Source organism: Lolium rigidum, chromosome 3 (genome assembly GCF_022539505.1).
Source record: "Lolium rigidum isolate FL_2022 chromosome 3, APGP_CSIRO_Lrig_0.1, whole genome shotgun sequence".
Lineage (NCBI taxonomy): Eukaryota > Viridiplantae > Streptophyta > Magnoliopsida > Poales > Poaceae > Lolium > Lolium rigidum.
In genome coordinates, this window is record NC_061510.1 from 301,216,537 (window position 1) to 301,240,696 (window position 24,160).

The following is a 24,160-nucleotide window of genomic DNA, read 5'->3' on the forward strand; positions in this document are numbered from 1 at the left end:
TTGAGAAGACGCATCGACGCAGAGTCGCTGCCAGGCGGGCCCGACGAAACATCCGCCAGACGCGAGCGGACACTTTCCGGACGTCCGCGGAGAGGCATCCGAGACGCATATTTGGGCCAGGTTTGCATCTCCGCGGACGGCCCGGTCACTATGCGTCGCCGGAGGAGGTGCCAGACGCATTCCGGTCACGGCGGACGAAAACGGTCGCTCGCCGTGCCGCTGGAGATGCCCTTACTAACAAAGTAACAGCACGGGCAGGTATAGCCATCGGAGCCATCTTGACAGTTTTCAGGCATAACCAGAGTGGCAGGTTTCGGCAATACCAGAGGATGTGTTCAGATGTTGTTAGAGCGCGGGCTCATCAGTTGCTACTTAGATGTGTGAAACTGGCACGGCATCCACGTCAGATGCAGTTGGCTTTGCAGGCGAGCTCAACAAAAGAACACAAACACACAGTTCGCCCAAGCAGCCATTACAAGGATGATTAGGTAAGGGCTTAACCAATCAAGTTTCCAGTAGTCAATGTGGTTCTTAACGATGAAAACCATTTCAGAAATTACTCGAGGAGCAGTGTAGCAGCACTGCTCGGGAGGTATAAGAAATCAGAAAGATCATGTTTCTTCTGGCCTTGATAATTTACACGCACGGGCACATCCGTACTCTTGATACTTTTCCCGGTAAAATTAAGACAGCGCATCATGCTGCATTGCACGCATGCAGCTGATCATCGACAAAGCGATGGCGACGGACCAACTGGCAATTAACGGCGAGCTCACAGGCTGGGCGTCCTTTCAGCGGCGCCGGAGATGACGGTAAGCAGGTTGTTGCCGAAGGGGTCGCTGAGGTGCGCGCACAGGTTCTCGTAGGGGCCCTGGCCGGTAACGTAGGCCTGGATGAAGAAACCCAGCATGGAGAACATGGCCAGACGTCCGTTCTTGATCTCCTTCACCTTGAGAAGCGCCGCCTGGTCAGGGTCGGTGGCGAGGCCGAGCGGGTCGAATGGGCCGCCGGGGTGGAGCTTGTCATCAAAGTCCTGCCGGAGAAAAACCGTTTGTCAGTACTGACCAGTCTGCTGTAGCGCAATATATACTGTATTTCAGGTGCTGCTGTTACTGACCAGTCCGTTGGTGATCCTGTAGTACTCGGCGCCTCCGACGAGGACGACCTCGGCCGCAACGGCGACGATCAGGTTGATGGGAATGCTGCTGCCGAAGTAGTTGAGGGTGTTGCCGTCAAGGAGAAGGGCGCCGGTCTGCAAGGTGTTGTTCAGAGGCACCGTGAGTTGAAGCTTCAGAGCTCTGAATCTGAAGCGGTGAAAGATGCTGATCAGCATTCAGCAAATTACGTACCTTGAACCAGACGGCCTCGGGGCCGCAGTTTGCGCCGTACTTGTTCAACGCCTCTGGGATGATGAAGCCGGCGGCGCCGAGCATGGCCCACCTGGCGTGGATGAGCTCAAAGGCCTGGTACCTGCACCATTGAGATTTGCTTAGTTGGGAGACCAAAAGGGCTGTAGCTTTATAGCTTGGCCTGTACTCCCGAAATGCGGATTCTACTACTACTTACTTGGCGAAGTCCTCTGGCTTCTTTCCGAGACCAAAAGGATCGTAGCCATAGCTGCAAGTCCAAAGGAAACATAAAAATAGTTAGTTCACATGCATATATCTCTTACATTTTTATTCATGCGAGCTGTGACGTATGCTGCTAAAGGAGACAAACATTGTGCTAGCAACATTGCTCTTGCAGTGTTGTGCCAGACAATTGACTAAAAATGGAAGCCAATGACTTACTCTCCGGGAACCTCTCCGTTGAGGTACTCAGGCACCTCGTCCCGGTCAAGGAGACCATTGGGCAAGTAGATCCTCCTGTCAGGGCCTGAAAACAAGGGAAGAAAGATTTTTAGATCCATGTACTCATATTCAGACCGAATCGCCTGAAAAGAGTTCTCAGCTGTGAGCCTGTGAGATTCCTTCGTACTCACCGTACCACTTGGCGAGCTCATCGTCGATGCCCACCGCTGTAGAGGCCACGGGAGCGGGCTTCGCCTTTGGGGCAGGCTTTGACTTGAAGCGATCAAAGAGAGAGACGATCTTCTGTGCCTTCGGTGCCGCTGTGGCGTAGGTGGAGGAGCCGGCAAAGTTGAGCCGGGTGCCGAGCATCTTCGTCGGAGCGAGCGCCGCCATTGCCTCGGGCCCGAAGTTCTGTGAGCGAAGGGGTGTGGCAGAGGGCGTGCTCAGCTCAGCAAGAAGGGAGGATGTGATGGGCGTTTGTGGAGGGAAAGGTGGGGTAGTTTAAATGGATGGAAATGAGGATCCGTGGATGTTGTGGGCCAATGCAGGATAGGCCAAGGTGGCTGTGATTGGCTGGGTGTTCAGGAGGGCTATCTGTTGCTTGGACTTGATTGGGCATGCTGTGCTGACTTGGCAGATGAGGGTGCTGATGTGGCATCATTTGGGCCACTTGTTATCTCGTTTATCAATAGCCATGAGGTGCTAAATGGTCCAAACATACAGATAGAGACGCAGGGAGAACAGAGAGCCAACCAGAAAGAGAGAGAACCAAGAGAGCAGTTCCAGGCCACACACACCCCAGCATTCCATCACATTTTGACAGCAGTCATGCTCACTCTATTAACAGCACATCAGCTAAAATGCACAAGGAGCACGACAAAGAATTCATCAGGTTGACATTTTATTTCTCTAACAACCATACTGTTCAACATTTCCAGGAATTTTGAACACGAACTCTGTAATACAGTTTCAGAATTCTACCTAAATACAAGCCTACTTACTGATGAACGCTCAAAAAAGATATTACAATGAGACGCAACAGCCTATGTTCAAAGATGAAGTGTTAATCCCCATCTAAGATAGCCAATAGCAGCAGCCATATGGTGGTGCAGCTCAATGCCATTTTTCAATCTGCTTCGAAGTTGCTGTGGCAAGCTTTTTGGTGTTTACCACCAACTCGTCAAATAAACCAGCAACAGTGTCCCTGAAATAAACAAGGGAAGCGTGAGTGACATTGCAGAACATACATATGTTTCTTTCACGCAAACTCAGAATTTTCTAGGTGTGCTAAACAAAAATGAGGTGGAGAATGCCACAAGGTAGCAACTTCAGAGATCTCAACCATGAGAATTCAAGCAAAGGGCAAGAAGATATGTAGTTTTCTTCTCAGCATCAAACAGAGAGATGCTCAGATGTTCAAGATCTCGAAGTAACATCAAACTATGTTGTGTTTGCAAAAATATATATAAGCATGGCAATAAGCAGTCAAACATATATGCATTTAACCAACAAAAGAGTGAGCAAGCTGGGGAATATATAAGCATAAAACAGATAGCTGCTCAGATATTCAAGATCTCAAGTGACACCAAACTATCTTGTGTTCACAAGATATATAATCACGGCAATAACCAGTGAAAACATATAGGCATTTAACCAAGAGAAAAGAGACTAATCTAGGGAATATACGAGTGACTAATCAAATCAACTTTTAACCATAAAAGACCCAAAATGATTAAGTTTTGTCTAATACAAGAAAAAATGCAGTTTTTTTGTAAATAAAAACCTCAAGCAATCAGAATTAGAGTACAGCTCATATTTTCAATATTTTGAAATGAACACTGTCACATTTGTCTTCTGTACCAGTCTATTTCTACCAGCTCTTTCTATTTGAAAAGCTCATGCTGTCAGATTAGAATAGCAGAATATGATAGAAGAATTATAATTTGGAAAATGTTTCTATTTTTGTTTATTTCTTTAGTTATACTGCTGACAGCAGATATTTGGACGTCACTTCAAATATCTCACTGTTCCACTGTTAGCATCCTGATAGGGACGGAGCTGTGAAGCATCTGCACTTGTTATCTACTATAAATTTGTTACGGAGTAGCTAAGGAATTATGTTGTGAAATCAGGATTTCTCCACGAAATACACCAGGTTCGCGCTTTCAGGATTATTTTTCTGCAAGACTGGAGAATTTCACTAACTTCACATTATTCCACATAGCAACATTACTTCATTATACATGCCCAGCAGGAATTTTTTTTGTTTGTGATTTTCCATATGTCTGCACTTTTTGCAAGATATTTCCACTTCATTTTAGTTATTCAAGTCTTCAAACGTTGCATCTACAGTGTGTATATAGTCCGTTAGTTTGGATGAAAGTAGTGGTGCTAATATGTCACAGTACAACATACCTTATAAGGTCATATTGTATATACTGGTCAATGTGGTAAAAAAAGGAGGTTATGTTAATTGTATATACTTATCGCTCTTGTTTTTAGTTGTTCCAGCCAAACTGCCATTCAAGTCTAGTTTGTATAACTATTATGTGTGGAGCTTCAAGAGACATAATTTCACTTCAAAGCATAAACCAGCAAGATTGTATAAGATTCTTCCCCCAATCTCATTAGCAGAGTCCTGATTTAAGTTTAAAAAGTATAAATAGAAGAATATTCACAGGTCAGTTTTCTCTTGTTTCTTTTATCGACTTTGAGAATTGTTCATTTCAAGCCAGTTCAATACATTTGCACTTCACGTGCCAGAATGCTCTTCTTCAAAATTCAATCACATGAGCAACAGTAAATACAGTAAAACTCCCAAGTTATTAGATATTACAAGGTTAGACAACAAGGCATAGGATTGGGAAAACTGTGGGCACAATCGCACTAAATATTTTCAAGCCCACCAAGTACTTACGTAGGAAATTTTGGAGCTTCCCGGAACATTTTACCAACATTTGAATGCCTTTTCGTTTCATCATAAGCAATTCCTTTGCCCAAGCCATAACCAAAACCCAATCCTACACCGCATCCAGCTCCAACTCCAAAGCCTATAGTGAGTCCAGGAAATCCATAACCTAATCCTGCACCTACATTATTCATGGAAAAGATAAAAAAAATTATGCACGCACTCATTAATAAAATTACATAAGCAACAGGAGGGAGGGAAGATATAATAATGGATCAATAAAGTAAACAAAAAGATAGGTGCTAGTATTGGACAAAATGATTTCAACATTTTTTATGTCATTACAAAGCTTGTATGCCATAATTTAAGCTTATTTGTGCTAGGAAATAAATATGCAAGCATTCTTCTAAATTATATTGCTGACAGCAAACTACAAAGGAACCAAAGAATTAATCTTATCATGTCATATAACATTCAGAGATGATGCTCTTAACAGTTTATAGAGCTTATATATTTCGTACAAGAAATATTCCTAGAGAAGATTGTGTTGAACTGCAGTTGCAGCTATACTACATCTCAATTTGACAGGGTCGCACTATAAAAGTTATTGAAGTGTTATTCAGTAATCAATAAGTACTCAAATAAATCAATATTGTTACTTGCAGTGCCATGTTTACTTGTTCACACACCACATTTAACAGATTATGAACATTTAAGAGTTGTGATTGATAAAAGAATCAAAGTTAGTCCATATGTCCTTAACAATACAGTTTGAACAGTCCTTATAATAGATCTCTTAACATTTAAAAAAGACAAAAATACACCATACAATTGATCATGTATTTAAGATATTTTAGCTATATAAGCACGGTGTCTCATGATGTGAATGGGAATGGCTTAGGTCATGCATCTTAAATTCCGAAAGCTCAAGTGGCAATCATGCTATTCACTCTATAGTCTGCACCGTATTTGTTAGAACTCAGGCAATTGGCCTACTCTCGCGTGTAACTGTCAGTAATTAAGAAATTAGCCAAATCATCAGAAGCCAAAATGCTTTATCCAAGGCTAACGATATTTACATCCAAAATAAGTATCCCAGACACAACGAAGTAAAACCACTACATCTGCATAAAAACATCCTTTTCCTAACCTGTCGAAACATTCCCATCTGAAAAGCTGTGTCATATGAAAACAATTCAACTACTAGAACAGATCACCTAGTGCCACCATCCAATCTGCATGCATTCTTCCACAACGAGGCTGCCCTGACCAGACGAATTTTAGAGCAAACCCTACCCCTGCTCCAGTAAATCCCATCCTGACTAACCCCACAAGGACCTGACATAATCCGGACAAGAAAACCACTAGCAATCAGCAATCTTTTGAACCGCGGAGAGCAGGGGCACCTCAACGTTGCAATAATAACCATCCAATCGACCAAGGAAGACGCGCAGCAAGGGAAAGGAGCCCGAAAGAGGGGAGTTTTACCACCGAAGAAGCCGATTCCGGCGCCGGCGCCGCAGCCGATGCCGAGGCCGAAGGCGGGGCCGATCTTTCCGAGCTCCTTGGAGGTGACCTCCGGCAGCCTCCAGAGGAGGCCCTTCTGACCCCCGCCAGCGCCTCCCTTCGCCGTCGCCATCGTCTGCTCTCCCCTCTCTTCCTCTCGCGTCTGCAAGAGGTCCGTGGCTCCGGGTCGTCTCCCAGATGATCGAAGATGACCCGTTTGGGTGCGGGAGTCTCGTCTGGGCTGGGCTGGGCCGGCAAAATGGGCTGTAATGTTTGCAGCTAGGCCTACTAGGTTATTTACGGGTGATTCTCCAAAAAAAAAAAATACGGGTCTCTATCCTCCTCTCGTCTCTGAGCTCCCGTGTCCTGCGACTCGCCGACGTCTGTGAGCCGTCCGGAGAACGGGGGAGGAGAGCTCGGCGTCGCCTTCTTCTCTATAGATCCACTGTTTCGTGGCGTGTCCCGGCGTTTCGGCTTTGATGCCGTTCGTGTGCGGAGCTTTCCGTCGGCGTGGAGGAGCCGGTGTACCTGCTTCGGATTCTGCCGTCTTCGTCGTCGGTCACGGCATTCCCAGGTCCGAAGCTCCGCTCTTAAATAACCTCCTGTCGACCGGATTTTATCCTACCGGCCAGCTGTCTTGGTTCAATCCCTGCAAGTTTCGTCCGTGTTCACCGGATTTAGTCTCCAAAATCTATCAATCCATGAGTTTGCCCCATCGTGTCCATAGCTTGTGCAGCTCAAAACTGTTGTATCTAGCTCTATGGTTTGTATCAGGAACTTCGAGTCCCTCTTGTACCAGATGTTATAATCAAATGCAGGGAGTTTGTTTGCCAAAAAAAAAGGTATACGCTAAAGAAAGGAGTAACAATAAAAGTCAAGGGGACTGAAGTGACACCGTCACCACTTTTCAAATCAACTACTCTAGCAGGATGTGCAGCTATATATAATTGACGGTAAGTAATTGCCATCTCAGTCAGTAGGTTACTCTCAGGAGTCAAGTCTTCCCCGAAATCGACAGTCATGCTTACCATTAGGAAATAAACACCCACCTCTCGTGAAGCTATCATTCATGACTTGTAGTTAAGAAACACATCATCCTGTGGAAGTCCGAGGCTCCAAGCACATTATATCTCTCAAATACTAAGCCCAGCCTTGGACAGACAAATTTACCGGTGAAATGGCTTCCAATTGCTGGTTTCTACTACCTCTCCTTGTGTTCATACAGCTTCCCTTCAGTAGTGCCCATGGCACTCCTGCTACAAGCTCCGTCCACTGTCTTCCAGACCAGGCTGCGTCACTCCTGCGGCTGAAGCAATCATTCAACTTCGATTTGTCCAACACCACCCTCCCTTCATGGCAAGACGGCACCGACTGCTGTCTCTGGGAGGGCGTTGGCTGCGAGGACTCATCTGGCCAGGTTACTGCCCTTAGCCTCCGCGGTCGAAGCCTGCATAGCAAAGCAATAAACAGGGCACTCTTCAACCTCACCTCACTACATCATCTCGACCTCAGCGGGAACAACTTTGGCGGATCGCACCTTCCGGCCGTCGGGTTTGAGAGGCTCTCTCTGCTCACCTACCTCAACCTCTCTGATGCATACCTCCGCGGTCAGATTCCAATCAGCATTGGCTACCTCACAAGTCTAATCTCCCTTGACCTCTCCAACCATTTCGGCGAGGATTTATTAGATGTTTTCACTCAGAATTTGTTGGTGCTGCGGGAACCCAGTTTTGCGGCCTTGCTGGCAAACCTCACCAATCTAAGGGAGCTTTACCTCGATCGGGTGGATATATCCGCTAGCGGAGAAGAGTGGTGTAATGCTCTGGCTAGACATGTTCCACATCTTGAGATTCTCAGCTTGGAGGATTGTGGCCTCAGTGGTCCCATTGATGAGTCCCTTTCAAGAGTTCGCTCGCTTAATGTGATCAACCTCAACCTCAATCATATATCTGGAGCAGTTCCGGACTCATTTGCAGATTTCCTAAGTCTAAGTGTTCTTCAACTTGGTTATTGTAATTTTGATGGGTTCTTTCCTCCAAGGATATTTCAGCTAAAAAAACTGAGTGTTCTTGATGTGTCCAACAATCCAAACATGTCGGTTCATCTACCAGATTTTCTGAATGGAAGTTCCTTAGAGATACTGAATATGCAAGGAACAAATGTCTCTACTACAAACCCCAGGTCCTTCAGCAATCTCATATCTCTAGAGGAGCTAAGCCTTGATGGGAAATATAGATACATTGCGGAGCTTCATCCATCCTCATTTATGACTTTGCACAAGTTGTATTTGTCTCAGTTAGGATCAGATTCCCAGATCTCCTGGGTTGGGGACCTCAAGAAATTAACAAATTTGGAAATTTTCAGAAGCAACTTCTCTAGGAGAGCGCCATCTTGGATTGGAAATCTTACGAGCTTGAGGAGCTTGCAAATCGGTGTGTGCATCTTCTCTGGGTCTATACCATCAGGAATTCAGAATCTGAAGAATTTGACAGACTTAAGGCTTTCTGATTGTGGGTTTTCTGGAAGAATACCAGCCTGGGTTGCTAATTTAACCCAATTATCTTATTTGAACCTTTACTCAAATAATCTCAGTGGTAAGTCTACATGCCAACGAAATATTCAATTCTCCACAAATCCACGAAGTAACTGTCTGATCTGGTTTTGGAGAAAAGCTACTGCATTGAAATCACATTTGTACTGTATATGTTATGGTGCATTAGAATTTTATGTGGTGCACTGGTATACAGTGTGCTATAGGTTAATGCGGAAAATTTACAGTTTCGTTAAAATGCTATGAAAGACATGTGAAGTTGCGTGCTTAATCAAGTCGCGAGGTTAGCACCCACGATGATGTCACTATGTTATCAATGTGGAACCTATTGCTATTACTTAATTTTCGATGCAAATGAAAATAATGATTGGGGTGGATTTTAACCAGAATGTTGCTTACTGTCAGGGGAAATACCAGATTTTATATATACTCTTCCAGCATTGCAAGCGCTGGTTCTTTCATCAAATCTACTTTCTGGAAAGCTAAGGGACTTTCCTACATCATCTTCTTTGTATTGGATTCTACTGTCTGACAATGAATTGGGTGGATCAATACCAGAGTCAATCTTCCAGCTAAAAAGTCTCCATCTGCTCTCTCTTGGCCGTAACAAATTCATGGATCAGGTAGAGCTCAGTTCATTTTTGAGATTAACGAATCTCCGAGTATTGGATCTGTCAAACAATAGGTTGTCAGTGGTAGATGGAGAAGGCTTTGCGCTTTCTTTCACACATCGGCTTCGAATCTTGTACCTAGCATCTTGTGGTCTAACTAAAGTTCCTGGTTCCCTGCAATTTCTGCGTTATGTCCTTGACTTAGATATTTCAAATAATCATATTTCAGGGGATATACCCAAGTGGATGTGGGATAACTGGAGTGGTACACTTCAATATTTAAACTTGTCACATAACATGTTTTCCAGTATGGAGCTTTCTTCAGATTTCCTTCCTACAGAAAACCTGATTAGTCTTGATGTTAGCTCCAATAGACTTCTGGGAGAGATTCCTATGCCACTGAAGCCAAGAATCCTTAGAGTGCAGTTGTTGGACTACTCAAATAATAGATTCTCATCAATCATGAAAAATTGCGCCTCATGCCTTAGCCAAACCACCTACCTTAAGATGTCAAATAACAGGATAAGTGGAAAGATTCCTGAGTTTATTTGCAACGCAAGCAAGCTGCAAGTTCTTGACCTGTCAAATAACAGCTTCAGTGGAACTATCCCATCTTGTCTAATAGAAAATGGTCATCTCGGCATACTGAACTTGAAGAACAATCACCTGGAAGGAAGACTAGCTTTAAATATTGAGAAGGGATGTGCTCTTCAGACAATTAATTTAAATGGAAATAGGATTGAAGGTCATCTGCCCCGCTCGCTTACTAATTGCAAAGACCTGGAGTTTCTTGACATGGGTAGCAACCAAATTGTCGATTCTTTTCCATATTGGTTAGGGAAGCTTCCCAAGCTTCGTGTTCTTGTCTTGAGATCCAACCAGCTCCACGGTTCAATAGGAAATCCTCCAGGAGATGATAACAACCATGAACAGTTTTCAAGTCTGCATATCATTGATGTTGCCTCAAACAATTTGTCAGGCAATCTGACCTCTCAATGGTTTGATAAGCTAGAATCTATGATCAAAGGATCTGATTTCACAGAAGACATTATAAAACCTCAGAATGTAACAGGATCCTATCAAGATATTGTCACCGTAACGTTCAGAGGGCAATACATAACATACGAGAAGATATGGACCACTCTTACAATGGTCGACTTCTCAGATAACGCATTCAGGGGTGTCATTCCTGAATCAGTTGGAAAGCTTGCTCAGCTTCATGGACTGAACTTGTCTCACAACACACTGACAGGAGAAATTCCACCAGAACTTGGTAGTATGACTAATCTGGAGTCACTGGACCTATCTTCAAACGGGCTTTCTGGGAAGATCCCAGAGGAGCTGACAAACCTTACCTCTCTTGGCACCTTGAATTTGTCCAACAACCAGCTGATGGGGAAAATTCCAGAAACGCGCCAGTTTGGAACATTTCAGAACAATTCATATTTTGGGAACACGGGATTGTGTGGAGCTCCCTTGTCCATACAGTGTGGTTGCACAGATGGTCCAGTTGAGGCAAGTCGAAGCAATTCCATTGGTCATATTGATGTCATTTTGTTTCTCTTTGTTGGCTTGGGATTTGGCGTTGGGTTCGCAGCTGCCATCCTAATGAAATGGCGCCGTATCGGTGAGTGGTACAAGACGGTGGTCACTTCACGAGGCTGATATGAAAGACAACAAGAACATATTTGTACACACTTCCGTGCAATGCTGAAATGCCTATACTGTAATTTGTAGTACTTCTGAAGTACTGTCATGCTTTTTTGCTTCTGTCATTGGTATTGCCAATTTGTAATAAAACGCCTCTATGCGTTTTTTCTACTTCTGAAGTAGTGGCATGCTTTATTTTCTACTCGTATTTTGTAAGAAATTAAATATCCACTCAAACCTTTAATAAAAATCCTTTGTCTTCCATGTGATGCAATCTGCCAAACCATAATTTTACAGGGATCCAATGAACATGACGCTTCTATTGTGCGTTTCTCCTGCTCTGTGTTCATGGACTTCAGGAACAGTTCATCTACAAATCAAATTTACTTGGATTAAACACCAACAGAGGCCAGTGGGATCTAACAAACGCCCACCAAACTTTAGGCCTCTTGTCCTTATCAGCCATCTTCAGACATGCAGTGCTGCCTGCCTTGCTGCTCTTTGAAGCATTGCCAAAATATTTCAGCGCATTGCCAAAACACAAGCAAAACAAGTGTCAGACACAGCTTACAGAATGACGAGCCCCACGCTCGCGCGCAAGGCCAAGCTCAAGAACCACCTCGTCTCCGCCAAGGCCAAGCTCAGGCAGCACCTCACGCTCCGCCGCATCGTCCTCGTCGTCGCCGCCTCCGCCGCGGCATTCCTTCTCCTCCTTACACTCCGCACCCTCTCCGCCTCGCACGCCAGATCGCCAGCAGGCGCCGCCACCTCCCCGCCCGTGTCCGTCCGGCACAACTCGCAGCAGCAGCAGCAGCAGCAGCAGGGCGGGTGCGCGAAGCTGCCGGGCGCCGTCGCCGAGGCGTTGGTCCACTACGCGACGTCCAACGGTACGCTGCCGCAGACGGGTGACGAGCTCGCGGCGACCGCGCGCGTGCTGGCGCAGCGTACGCCGTGCAACCTCCTGGTGTTCGGCGGCCTCGGCCCCGAGAGCGCGTTCTGGGCGGCGCTCAACCTCGGCGGCCGCACCGCCTTCCTCGAGGAGGACGCCGCCTCGATCGCCGAGGCCGCCGCGCGCCACCCGGGCCTCGCCCTCGAGTCCCACCAGGTCGCGTACCAGACCACTCTCGCCGACGCCGACGAGCTCCTCGGCCTCCGCGGCTCGCCCGACTGCACCGCCTCCCCGCCCAAGGACCAGTCGCTCTTGGCCGACCATTTCGAGCGCTCTCCGTGCAAGCTCGCCATGCGTGGGCTGCCGGCTGCGTTCTACGAGACGGAGTGGGACGTGATCATCGTGGACGCGCCGGCGGGGTGGGTGCCGGAGGCGCCGGGCAGGGTGGGCGGCGCGATATACATGGCCGGGATGGCGGCGCGGACGCGCCGGCCGGGGAGCGGCGAGACGGACGTGGTGGTGCACGGCGTGGACAGGACGGTGGAGGACAGCTTCTCCAGGGCGTTCCTGTGCGAAGGGTACATGAAGGAGGAGGTTGGCAGGCTCAGGCACTTCGCCATCCCGAGCCACAGGGAAAAGGATGGGATGCCATTTTGCCCCTGAGAATACTAAGACATAAACAAACACATACATATACAAAAATGTATACTGGTATGGTTGTAGGATTTATAGAACTGAAAATGTCTGCAACATTTCATTTCCAAGGTTCTTGGTTTCAGTTTGTTGTTCTGAGACAGACATAAATGTTTTCATTTCTTTTGATGAAATTTACAGGTGTGGGAAGATGGGATCTGGAATTTTTTGGGGGTAGTTTTCGGAACCCAGGATGAGCACCCCTGTTACATTTGTTTGGATTGTTTCATGAATTTTACTACTTCATATTCAAGGTTAGGCTTGTATAAATATAGGGTAATTAATTCTACTGTTAAATGTTGCTCCACCTATAATTTTGAGTCACCAATGTTGCCCATCAATGCTTCAAAATGAAGTTTCTCACCAAGAAAGCACTTTTGATCATGAACCAGAACTAGCAGCAACTTGCTACAGCCACAAGCAGTGAGTCACCAACTCCTTCCTAAGCACCTACCTCAACAACTCCTACACCAACTTGATGAAAGAGAGTCGACACATGAACCAACCTTAGCAGGATCAGACCAACAAGATTACAAACAGCTTTCATTTCGTAAAGGAACATTATTTTGTTTTCACTCAGATATGTGTTCTCATATGATCTGGTCACTGCATTTCTCCTATTTTTATCGGGAAAGTTACGAGAATAAACTGCAATACCAAGTTTAGCTTTGGTTCCTGTTCCCAGCAGCATCAAGGGAAAAACATGTGGTTACCAGTTCTGTATTTTCATGTTAACATTAGAAGAAGAAAAATGTATATTTTAAGGCAGAAGCAAGGATATTGAGTTTGTTCAATTGTCATGTTTGCACATGATGCATTCACCGGTCATCATGGTTGGATACTTGAATACATTGCTTTGTCACCAGAAGCTCCCATGTTCTCTCCTTAATGTTTGTTTATGATTCTGTTTTCTGTGTACAAAAAAACTACTTCAGCATTCTTTGGTAACCATAGCGCACACCCTTCCCTGGAACTCTTGTACTTTAGATATCTTTGCGAAGACAAAATACGAGGACCACAAACTGCCAAAATTACAAACCTTGGCTTGTATTCTCAAACCTCCAACCCCTAAGTTTTACCATGTCCCACCATACAAATTTCTTTAGAGAAGGCAACATACGCTCATTAGGCTCACCAGACATCGTGTTACTCAGAAATAATGTCATTGCCCAAATTCCTGTATTGACCTTGAGCTGTAGAAAAATGGCCACCATATGACCCAAGCATCATTTTTCCACATCAACAGTAGTTCTTCTCAACTAATTTTCCACGTTTGAAGAGCAGCAGCTCTTCCAAATACGCTTTGTGGAAGAATGAAGTACTGCCATTTCAGGACTTTGAACTTGGGAATGTAGGGTGTCTTGGTACCTTGACAGTTCGACCTCACTCATCTCTTTTACAACTCTCCGTTCTTATCGGACCACGTGCTTTGCGCACTGCTTCTTGAATATTCCGTTCATGTTCCCTGAGTATATCCTCCATGTTTCCATCTTTTGTAATTATTGAACCAGAGTAGTGGATTCTTTTGCTCATACCCTTGCAATTCTGATCGGACAAAAACAAAAAAAACTTATAATATTAAACGGAGCACTCAAAATGATTCAATAGATAAACTGGAAGGTACGTAGAAAAGAAACCAATATGTGCGCAGTGAGGGAGAACTGATGTCTTGACGACGGGCTATATAAACATCTGAACTTTCAGCACAAACTTATAACATGTATTATGTATATTTCATATTCACTCAAGCATTTGCAAATAACTTGTTATTGTAGAAATAAATAAATAAAAAATTGTATTGTGTACTTTTGCATCATCAAACGCACCAATAATCCAGCAGTATCACTGGATTTACATTAAAACTGTCCTGAAAGCTTAACTGACAGATTATGTGATTTTCTGCTTTCCATATTTATGCTTTGGTTGACTACAGCAACGGTTATATGTAACAAATGACATTTTTTTAGCAATACCATACTTACCGTCATCGGGCCTTTTGCTCCCTTGTCTTTGTTGCGAGCAGCAGGCATACCATTCCTTACATTAGTCGATTCAGGTTGAAGCAAGTCCGAGTCACTTGTCCTTGAAACAATGGAATTTGCCACCCGCGCAGATCTGTATTTGCGTTCAGGTACTTCATGATGGGTAGTATAACTGTTGCCCCCCTTGTTCCACGTGGAATCAAATTCTAGAGGTTGCGCCTCATTAACCAATGCCGGTGGATCATCCTTTGGATTGAGATTTGTATTATTGAACTTTGTGTCGGTAGCAAGTCTCTGTATGATGACAATAGCAACATAGACTTAACTAATGTAGTGCTGATATTAAAAAGACTGGAATAAGGCCATCTCTTTGGGAAAAAAGGTATAGGGGTGCTTCATTTCATACAAGGTATGTGAAAAAGATATGCTTCCCATAACCATATGCATGATTAAAGGTTGGTACATGAGATCACGTTTTGTCTGATCGTAATGACCACCGAGAAAAAAACTATTAACAGAACGGAAACATATCAAGAAAAGTAACAAATGATTCTGGAGCTATTGTACGCACCTTGGATTTAATGGGACCATATGCAGTGTGGTTTTCTCTAGGACTCTCGATTCCTGGTCTAACAGATTCTGCCTTCCGTTGCCTATTGAAAGAGCAAGAAGAATTTTTGAGTCAACTAACAAACTATCTCGACTGTCCTCCCTATGAACAGAAGTAAATAATATGAAAGACATACCTCTTAGCTTCCTCTTGGCGGAGTCTAGCATCGTATTCTTTGCTCGGTGGACACTTTGGTAAGCATGAAGGGCTGCAAGCAAGTGGCTCCGTTCTGAAAAACTGAAGATTTGGATAAATTGATTAAGTGCTGCTTTGAAAATATCTTCTAAGAAGCACAACTTGCAAAACAAACCATCTCATCAAATCAATATATACCAACTGATCTTAGAAAGAATAACTTGATGATCTCTCCATGCTAGATGAGTATTGTCATGATACTAGGTTTCGGAAAGTACTACTGAGCCAACCTGACAGATTATGCATGTAACAAGCTGGAAACTAATCAAGTTTGGATCTAGTCCAAAGGCTTCAAAAACTCAACGGTATCAGGTCACAAAAATTCAACCAGCAACTAGCCACATATTGTAGATTAATTGAATTAAATTCTTTTTGTTACTCCAGACAAAACATGTGGATGAAATTTGTTTGTGCGAAAAGAAAAACATTCAGGCTCATCAAAAGATGTTCAAACTCCCCTAGCTATAGCAAATAACTTGTACGAAAATAGATATCTTACACCATGGTAACCAATTTTTCTATGGAACTAGTTCTAATCAGTTTTTCAGGTTAGTGCTAACCACCCCAATACTACTATCCTTTTGAACCTTTGTGTCTGCCCTTCCTTGACATGAATATCTTTTAATTGGTGTCATCATATGATACTTTCATAAGTTTTATATAAGTCAAGAGTTTTAAAGTTTAAAGGAGATGATCATTAACCAATGGAGGTTGACTAAACTTACGTCACTCTGAAGAGTAGAAGCAGCTGTTCCACGAGCTTCTGGCTCGAACGCAAGCAAGTTGTCTAAAAGCGCTAGAGCTGCTGGAGGCAAATCTTTGAAATTCTCGGCAATGCACCGTTTATACTGGCGGTGGGGCTTGAACATCCCTGTTGGGGGCACTTCCAGTTTCTGCCAGTACTCATCAGAAGGTGATCCGCACAGCTTAAAAATCTTGTGAATTTGTTCCACCTACCATGGAATTGGTGGTCAACCAGGAAACAAAAGTATACTCTTTTCTTGATTCTAAAAATATAACACTTTCTTGTACCTCTGTTCTGCCTGGCATGATTGGTTTGCCAGTCAGCAACTCAGCAAAAATACACCCTGTGCTCCACATGTCCACAGCAGCACTGTACCTGGTAGCGCCAAGCAGAAGTTCTGGTGGTCTGTACCACAATGTTGCAACACGGCTTGTCATTGGTTGCTGACTACCAGGATCATAAAGTGTTGCTAGACCAAAGTCAGCAATCTTCAAAACACCATTGCTATCAATCAAGAGGTTGGCGCCCTTCATGTCACGATGAAGAACTCCAATGCTGTGGCAATGATCAAGGCCACTAAGTATCTGTTGCAACAAGCACTTGACCTGCGACCCATGAGAAACAATTTAACTTCATGTCATGTATTCCAATCAAGTTAATAATTGAAGAATAATATCACAATCACCTGTGACTCAGTGAACTTGAGGTCTAGAGTTGCAGCAAGGCCAACAAGGTCATGTTCCATGTATTCAAAGACAAGATACAGGCATTCTGAAACAGGAGATGTTACTATCCCTTCCAGTTTTATAACATTAGGATGATTGAGTTTCCGAAGAATACATATTTCTCGGGCCATAAAGCGCACACTTTCAGGATCCGAATTGACAAATCGCACCTTCTTGAGCGCAACAACCTTGCCTGTTTTAAGATCCCGAGCTTTGTAAACACTGCTATAAGTTCCTTGTCCAATCTGCAGCTCAAAAGAAATAAAGCAATTTTCCAATTAAAAGAGCAATTAAAAAAGCCAATAACAAGAAAAATATCATTTTTTCCTGATCATGAAACTGATAACGTACCTTGCTTATTTTCTCAAATGAATCTACTCGCCGGGGGGCCCAGCCTTGCACTGCTTCAGGTGCCACATTCAAAAGCCAATCGGGCCATCCAGCATTCGAATGTTCAGATGAGAACCGCTTTGCCCCACTGAAGATACTTGATTCCGTTTTATTACCACATCGTCCAATCACGCCGCTGTGCCGAGTGCTGATCCAGATTTTGAGTCTATGTCTTTTACTCGGCTTCCTAGGAGGATCAAAACCGATAACTGACTTCTCTTTCAACTGGACATTGGACACTTCTGTATTTCCATCAGCAGCAGCAACTTCGGCTACAGCTGTGGATTCATCTTTACCGGACGCTGTGAACAACCCATGTATACATGTGCTAGCAGTGGTCTGGCTTTGCATAGTAGAAGTATCATCTTGTCTTGTGCATTTAGAACAAAGTTGGCCTACAAACACATTTAGTGCCCTTCCACTTGATCGAAGGCATCTAATGTGTATCTTCATTCAGCAAAAAAAAAAAGCAATGCCTGGACTTCTCACTCTCACAACAGCCTGGACGATATATTAATTTGAAGGCACGAGAATCCAGATTCCAGACTGTAATATGAAGGAAAGATATGTCAAAAAAATTCTTCAATTTGAGTGCTAATTGTACTACATTACAAAAGCAAAACTACTAGAAAATCAATTAATAATCTTATGTCGATAATAAAAAGGAGTAACTTTGACCATGATCATGAAAGTAAGTTCTAACTCTCTGCAATCTATGATCCAAAGAAGTTACACGAAATTCAGAAAATAATTCTACCATGAGCATCCAAATGTGATAGAAATTCTAGATTGAGCTAACACAAAGAGCAGAACATTTTTACCACATGAAGACCAATGTGAGTACAATACAAATTCTCTGCGGCAGAAGTCAAACAAATCTGTAAACTAAAATCAGAAGTTGAAAAGAAAACTGCAATCATCTGATACAACAATAAAAAAATATGATCAAAATCCCATCTTCTGAGGCATTATGAAATGATCATTCTCTGATAAAATGTTTTTTATTCAAATTAAGAGCAAAAAATAAGGACAATGTCAAAGCAATTGAAAATATCTCTGCAAGGAAAGTCAAATAAACTTAATCACAAGTTAAGAAGTCAAGAACAAGAGCAACGGATGCCAATAATCCATGGAAACTGGAATCTCCTCATACACAATCAAATAATTTAAGCTCTTCACAGCAAAACACAGAACCATATACAATCTAGTTATCAGCTAGTCATAATACTTCAGCATAATGGGGCAAGCACATGAAGAATTGCGAAGGATACCTACCGTTCTCCTTTTCCTTTGAAGAAAATATAATGCCAAAACGAAATGAACAACGCCCCCCACCTTCCCCTCACTCCATTCTCATCCTGAAATGGAGGAGAGGAAGGTGGGAATAACTATGCAGAATGGATTTGTAAAAACGGGATTGCGCCTTTATGGTATATTTCTGTGAAGATTCCTTTCCAGCCAATTGAACAAAAAATAAGGTAGAGAAAATTCAAAAGGAAAAAAAAAGAGCGCCTAAAATATGCTTGTTACAGTGAAGCAGATTAAAGATAGTAGGTGGGGAGGATTTGTAGAGAGCTAAAGTTGGCATGTGTCTAAGTTTCTTCGGGCTAATTTCCCCCTTTCCTATTTTGGATAGAAGTGGGTGGATAAATAAGTCATAAAATAAATCCTGGGAAGAAGCAATTACAGAGGTAACTGCAGTTTTGCAGTGCAGGTCAGGATATCTCCATAAGCGGACTCGGACTGACAGTTTTCATATTACCTTTGGTTGAGCTGATCATGAGCACTGAACATTCAGAGTTTCTATATTCCATATAAACTTCCCAACAAGTGCAAGCACATGACATCCTACTCCAGCATTTCCTCGAACACCTTGTGGCCAGCCTCCCCGTGCGCTCCAAGCAGGCACCCAGGCCGGTCAAGACCAGGATCCCAGTGCACGGGCGTTTCGCGTGGAAGAAAGAAGAGCGCCCTATGGGCGTCTGGTTGTGAGTGGCCAGTGCCTGAACCGCCGTCGAGCGCATGCTGATAACTGATAAGTGATAATGGGCGTTGCTGCTTAAAACAAAGGTTGTTACAAGCGGACGCGGAGGTGGTGGTGGTGGGTGATGGTCGCCGACGGCATGAGAAGAGAGCGCGCGATTTCTTGGTTCGTCCAATTTTAGGAGGGCGTTGAGAGCTTCCTGCCGCGTCACGGGTGGCTCTCGCTTACATATTCCTGTTCAACAAAAATTTCTACTCCTAAAATTGATTTTTATTGAGCAAACAAACACAGCTAAAGGCTGAGCGGACTACAAGGGCATGTTTGATTTGTAGAATAGGGAGTAGGAATATGAAAACGCGTCATGTTCACTTGAATTCTACAGCAATTGATATTTTTCGATAAAGGGAATATATTAATATCGAGAGATACCAATTACACCTAGCCTCTGCAACAACGCACCACCCTAATGGCACTACGGATGCACACAGCCAAAAAAAAAACGAAAAGAAAACTAAGAAACAAAAGTCCCGCTACAGTATCACGTACCTAACAACAGCAATACATCCACCACCATGACAACACCTGAATTGCAGACTCTCCAAAAAACGACGCCTCCAAGAAGGGGACAGTGCTCCAACACCGTCGTCGCCCGATCAAAGATCTTAGGTTTTCACCACGAAGATAGTCCCCACTCTCAAAACAATGCCTCCACCAAGGTCATTGCCGGGCACAACCAGTTAAGGCCGGACCTTGGATTTTCACCCTGAAAGGTAGGACTCGCGCTTCACATGTGTTGTCGCCCCCACTTTCATACCGCTGCTGTGAAGCCCGGACACCAAGCAAGCCCCTCAACGGCGCGAAGACTTGAACCTCCCTTAGCTAGTCCTCCCTCCGGCCTTCATGAAATTCTCTTCTTCCGACTTTCATCATGGATCCATAGTCACTTGATGTCAACACGGAAAAAGAGCTTCGCGCCGCTCCCTCCGAGAACCAAACGATCGGAATAAACGTATGGGTGCGCACGACCGAATACCTCGATCCAGCAAACTCCGGGCAAAGCACTGTTACATTCGCCGGCGGAGCCTTCCGGAACTCAACCCTCCGGCCAGATCACGAGTCCAGGCCTCCGGTAGGTCCTCCTCTTCACGCAAGAGAGGCCCTAGGACCGCCGCCTTTATTCAGGCCGGACCCCCACGTCGGCGACCATCCCGGGCTGGCCAACCCAACCCTCCACCGACGTCACCATCGCCGGCTTCCATGCACCGCCATCTCACCGCCGGCTGGCGATGATAGATCAAAAATCCACCACCACCAACCGCAGGACGACCCTCTCCGGCGAAGAAGAAGCCACCTCCTCCGTCAAACCCAAGGCTGCTGCCCCGGGCGCCCTCGTGTCGCGGAAGATGCCCGAGATCGCCTCCACGCACCAACGAGAGGCGGGGGTGGATGGCATGGCGCAAACCGAGGGTCTGGCCGCCGCCCACCACCAACCCCTGTCGGAGTGCTGCGGGAAGCCGACGAGAAGAGGGAGACCGCAGCGCCGTCCATCCCACCCACGCCGACCGGTCCGCCAGGGGACAGCCTACGGGAGGAGGGCCGCCGCCGCCGTCGCCCATCACAGCAATTGATATGAACCAAAGTTTACTGGATTGCACTACACTAAAATCATAGGATTCTGAAAAAGAGATATGAGTGGACGTTAGATTTTCTATGAAATCTAGTGCAAATGCTCCCGTTAGCAACTAGGCCGCTCGGTTAGGCCATAGACCCGACCACCTCTATGGGCCACCCCGTCTTGCCAGTATAAAGTACCATTATGTGTATACATATTTAGCATATTCCCAACAAGTACACAACCATGTAAAAAATAACAACAAAGTATGCAACAAATGACATTTATTTGCAGCAAAATGTTAGTAGTTCTCATGAAAAACACATCCAACATTTGTGGCGGGAGCACACAATATCATGTCAACATGTTTGCAACATTAGACAAATCCGTCTAAAGTATACACCCAAAAAACTATGCAGCATGTTACTCACCATGGGTACGCAACAATCCCTTCAAAGTAAACACCCAGAATATCATTGCAACATCTTACACATGGGTACGCAGCAAAGACGATAGAAGCTTGTATCATGTCGAAGTACCCCTTGAAACATCCAAAATTGCCAAAATCACTAACCTCTATTGTCGACCCATGAAGACACCGACCTCATCACCTCTGACTCGTCGGTGATTGAACTCACTCACTGGAGCACGCATGTCACCAGATCACTGCTAGTTTCTTCTTGCAAATGGCGGGAAGCTCGCCACCACGACCGAGCCTGGCGCCCAATGCTGTGCATCTTGGTCGGGCATGTCGAACTAGGGCGGCTATAATTGGTAGCCACGGTGAATTGGATATGGATGGAGCATGTCGGATAGGTGGAGAAGCAGGAAAGATATCTAAGCATGCTACGAGAAAGACACGTATTATGGTGTTGAGAGGGGATTTGGTGACTAGGTGTATACGTGAGCACCCTCTAAATGCCACACGATCTGTGTTGAGATCCGGTTCTCGTCAATTGGAGTTGTTACCTTGACGTTGTCTTATCCATTCCTAAGCGTACTTGGCGTGGGCTGCGAGTCCCGCGTTTCAATGATTGGTAGCGCCAATCATTAGAGAAATCATTAGCGAAGTGTTGTTAGTGCTGATGTGGTTTGCTAACCCAAAAATGATGGTAACAGTGGATTGCTAGATGTGACACGTGTCAACCAATGGATGCGTGCTCACGTATACACCCGGTCACCAGGCTTCATTCGTTATGGTGTTAGTCATTTTTTGGGTGAGCCGAGCTACTGATATTTCTTGAAAGTGTTGGGGTCGTGTTGTTGAGTTTTAATTTTTTTTGCTTGTATGTCTCGAAAGTAAAAATTAATATTTCATGTTTTGGCGGCATTTGACGTTAATGCAAATTCAAGTACTTTTGGTGTTTTTCTGTGTGAGGATATTTAAATTTTAGGTTGTTTGATCACAATAATTTAAAAAAATATTATAAATTGTGGTAATTACTTGATGGACCGGAATTTGTGGAGCTGGTCATATTCACGTTTCTTTCTCGTAAAGCAAAGAAGTGGTGGTGGGGATGAGATCAAAGATGGGATGACGCGTGAGGCGTGCGATCAGGGCATCTCCAACGGAGCGACGCAAACGGATCAAAAGCATCCGTTTGCATCTGCGCGGACAAAAAACACGTTCCAGCGGCTAGACGCAAAATGATCGTAGCGTTCATCCTAACGGCAACACGGACCAAATTTTCTCCAAGAATGCGTCGACGCGGACGCGTTAGTCCGACTCGAAAATATTGATTCGTGCTCTCGGCTCTCCAGCAATGTCGACAAAGATGTTCAGTTGTTATTCCCTGAGATACTTGTGTTGGTACTCTTGCCGATGTTGATTGACTACTTTAATGGTTGCACGCGTGCACGTAGCCTTGTCACTGCCAAATTAAAATTATGGGAGAACCTTTATTGGTATTTACAGGTCTATGCACAAGTAGATAAAAGGGCTTTCGTCCAAAGCTCTGGGAGCTTTAGTCCCGGTTTAAAAACGAATCGGGATCAGTGGGGGGCATTGGTCCCGGTTCGACCGATGCGGGATGGCCTGTCACCGGGACCCGGAGACGTCTATACATGCCCTTCATGTCAGCGAACAATATTTCACAATCTTATTTTATTACCATCAATTGTATTGAGTTTCATTCATATATATTCATCTCCTTTTTTTAATTAGATGGAACGCGTGCGAGATTCTCTCCTAACGGTGGATCGCATCTGAGCAATTCAAGAGAAATTTTTGGGATTCTTAGTTAGGAAGGTCGTAGCTCTAACTGGATCATACCATCAGGAGTTCATATATGACATTAGGGATTTAAAGTAGATATGGTAAAGAGGATCAACTTTATATTGTAAATATGCATTACGTGTACTGTATTTCATGACGATGTATACATATTCATGACGATGTTTGCGGTTTCTTGAATGATGTATGAATTGCATATTTGAATGAATAACATAAAACCCTGAAACTCTGCCGCGGCAAAGAAATTGCCAGTTTCTCTACCGCGGCAGAGAAACGCTGCTCCACTCGAAACCTCTGCGACGACAGAGAAACGGCCATTTTCTTTACCGCGGCAGAGACCCTAAAATCCTGGCTCGTCTTACGTACCGGGACCAAAGGTCCTCCACCCCGCACCACGTGGAGGACCCTTTAGTCCCCATTTATATTTGAATTGGGACTAAAGGTAGAGGGCTTTAGTCCCGATTGTCCAGTCCCGGTTGCACAACCGGGACTAAAGCCCCAAATGAACCGGGACTATATCCCTGTTTTCCACTAGTGATGGTTTGTTATCTATCTTTAGCCGTCATCAAGAAAGTACAAGATTGTATCTTGTATGAAGAAAGAGTTTGAAGACCTCGAAAATTTGATATTACCTTTTAGGCTTTATTTTATAATCGTTGGAGACAGCTTGCGTATCTCTACCATGTACTATTTGTTACTATAAATATATTGCTTTTGTCAAAAAAAAAAAAGAAGTCTCAATTTTAGAGCTCATCATTAGGCTAGACTAGCTCTTAAGTTTTAGATTAGGCTGGTCATAATGGTAAGTATCATGTAGTAGTATCATGCATATGATACTTGTGTATGATACTATCTCTATAGTGGTTACTATCATGAAGTAGTATCATAGTCATGCTATATTTATTACTTTTTAGAATCTCAATGCAAATTTGTGCACAAGATTTGTTTGGCATTAACTTTTCTCGTGACATGCGCTATGATACAGTATCTACCTATGTTACTCTAATCTCCTGTTTCCTCCTTAATTAGCTGCCATATCAGCATTTTTGTGGGACCAATGTGTATGATACTAGCTATGATACTAGC

The 24,160-nt window shown here is 44.3% G+C and overlaps 4 protein-coding genes across 4 annotated transcripts; 1 reads left to right on the forward strand and 3 right to left on the reverse strand.

The window, feature by feature from the left end:
* Positions 1-595: 595 nt before the first annotated feature.
* On the reverse strand, positions 596-2,271 carry LOC124703627 (chlorophyll a-b binding protein CP26, chloroplastic-like). Its single transcript, XM_047235856.1, has 6 exons — positions 1,982-2,271; positions 1,791-1,875; positions 1,567-1,617; positions 1,350-1,470; positions 1,118-1,252; positions 596-1,033 (listed from the first exon to the last, which is right to left on the reverse strand). The coding sequence occupies exons 1-6, from the start codon at positions 2,181-2,183 to the stop codon at positions 773-775; spliced, it is 855 nt and encodes a 284-aa protein (XP_047091812.1). The 5' UTR covers positions 2,184-2,271; the 3' UTR covers positions 596-772.
* Positions 2,272-2,666: 395 nt separating this feature from the next.
* On the reverse strand, positions 2,667-6,432 carry LOC124699753 (keratin, type II cytoskeletal 5-like). The gene is made up of 3 exons (XM_047232006.1): positions 6,187-6,432; positions 4,708-4,879; positions 2,667-2,994 (listed from the first exon to the last, which is right to left on the reverse strand). Exons 1-3 carry the CDS (start codon positions 6,335-6,337, stop codon positions 2,904-2,906), a joined length of 414 nt encoding a protein of 137 aa, XP_047087962.1. The 5' UTR covers positions 6,338-6,432; the 3' UTR covers positions 2,667-2,903.
* A 5,158-nt stretch (positions 6,433-11,590) lies between these two features.
* Positions 11,591-12,690, forward strand: LOC124699754 (glucuronoxylan 4-O-methyltransferase 3-like). Its single transcript, XM_047232007.1, has one exon. The coding sequence runs from the start codon at positions 11,591-11,593 to the stop codon at positions 12,566-12,568; it is 978 nt and encodes a 325-aa protein (XP_047087963.1). The 3' UTR covers positions 12,569-12,690.
* Positions 12,691-13,981: 1,291 nt separating this feature from the next.
* LOC124696751 (probable serine/threonine-protein kinase At1g54610) lies at positions 13,982-17,713 on the reverse strand. Its single transcript, XM_047229431.1, has 8 exons — positions 17,207-17,713; positions 16,816-17,100; positions 16,418-16,735; positions 16,111-16,338; positions 15,327-15,427; positions 15,152-15,233; positions 14,581-14,874; positions 13,982-14,143 (listed from the first exon to the last, which is right to left on the reverse strand). The coding sequence occupies exons 1-8, from the start codon at positions 17,696-17,698 to the stop codon at positions 13,982-13,984; spliced, it is 1,962 nt and encodes a 653-aa protein (XP_047085387.1). The 5' UTR covers positions 17,699-17,713.
* Positions 17,714-24,160: the final 6,447 nt, after the last annotated feature.

Excerpts from the sequence above, each read along its gene's own strand:
- LOC124703627 (XM_047235856.1), bottom strand. The coding sequence starts at position 2,183 with ATGGCGGCGCTCGCTCCGACGAAGATGCTCGGCACCCGGCTCAACTTT. Across the intron at positions 1,618-1,790 it reads AACGGAGAGGTTCCCGGAGA|CTATGGCTACGATCCTTTTG; the intron begins GTAAGTCATTGG and ends TTGGACTTGCAG. Across the intron at positions 1,034-1,117 it reads ACAGGATCACCAACGGACTG|GACTTTGATGACAAGCTCCA; the intron begins GTCAGTAACAGC and ends TTTCTCCGGCAG.
- LOC124699753 (XM_047232006.1), bottom strand. The coding sequence starts at position 6,337 with ATGGCGACGGCGAAGGGAGGCGCTGGCGGGGGTCAGAAGGGCCTCCTC. Across the intron at positions 4,880-6,186 it reads CGGAATCGGCTTCTTCGGTG|GTGCAGGATTAGGTTATGGA; the intron begins GTAAAACTCCCC and ends TGAATAATGTAG. Across the intron at positions 2,995-4,707 it reads GAAGCTCCAAAATTTCCTAC|GGACACTGTTGCTGGTTTAT; the intron begins GTAAGTACTTGG and ends TGTTTATTTCAG.
- LOC124699754 (XM_047232007.1), top strand. The coding sequence starts at position 11,591 with ATGACGAGCCCCACGCTCGCGCGCAAGGCCAAGCTCAAGAACCACCTC.
- LOC124696751 (XM_047229431.1), bottom strand. The coding sequence starts at position 17,698 with ATGAAGATACACATTAGATGCCTTCGATCAAGTGGAAGGGCACTAAAT. Across the intron at positions 16,339-16,417 it reads TCATGCCAGGCAGAACAGAG|GTGGAACAAATTCACAAGAT; the intron begins GTACAAGAAAGT and ends ATTCCATGGTAG. Across the intron at positions 15,428-16,110 it reads CTTCTACTCTTCAGAGTGAC|TTTTTCAGAACGGAGCCACT; the intron begins GTAAGTTTAGTC and ends CCAAATCTTCAG.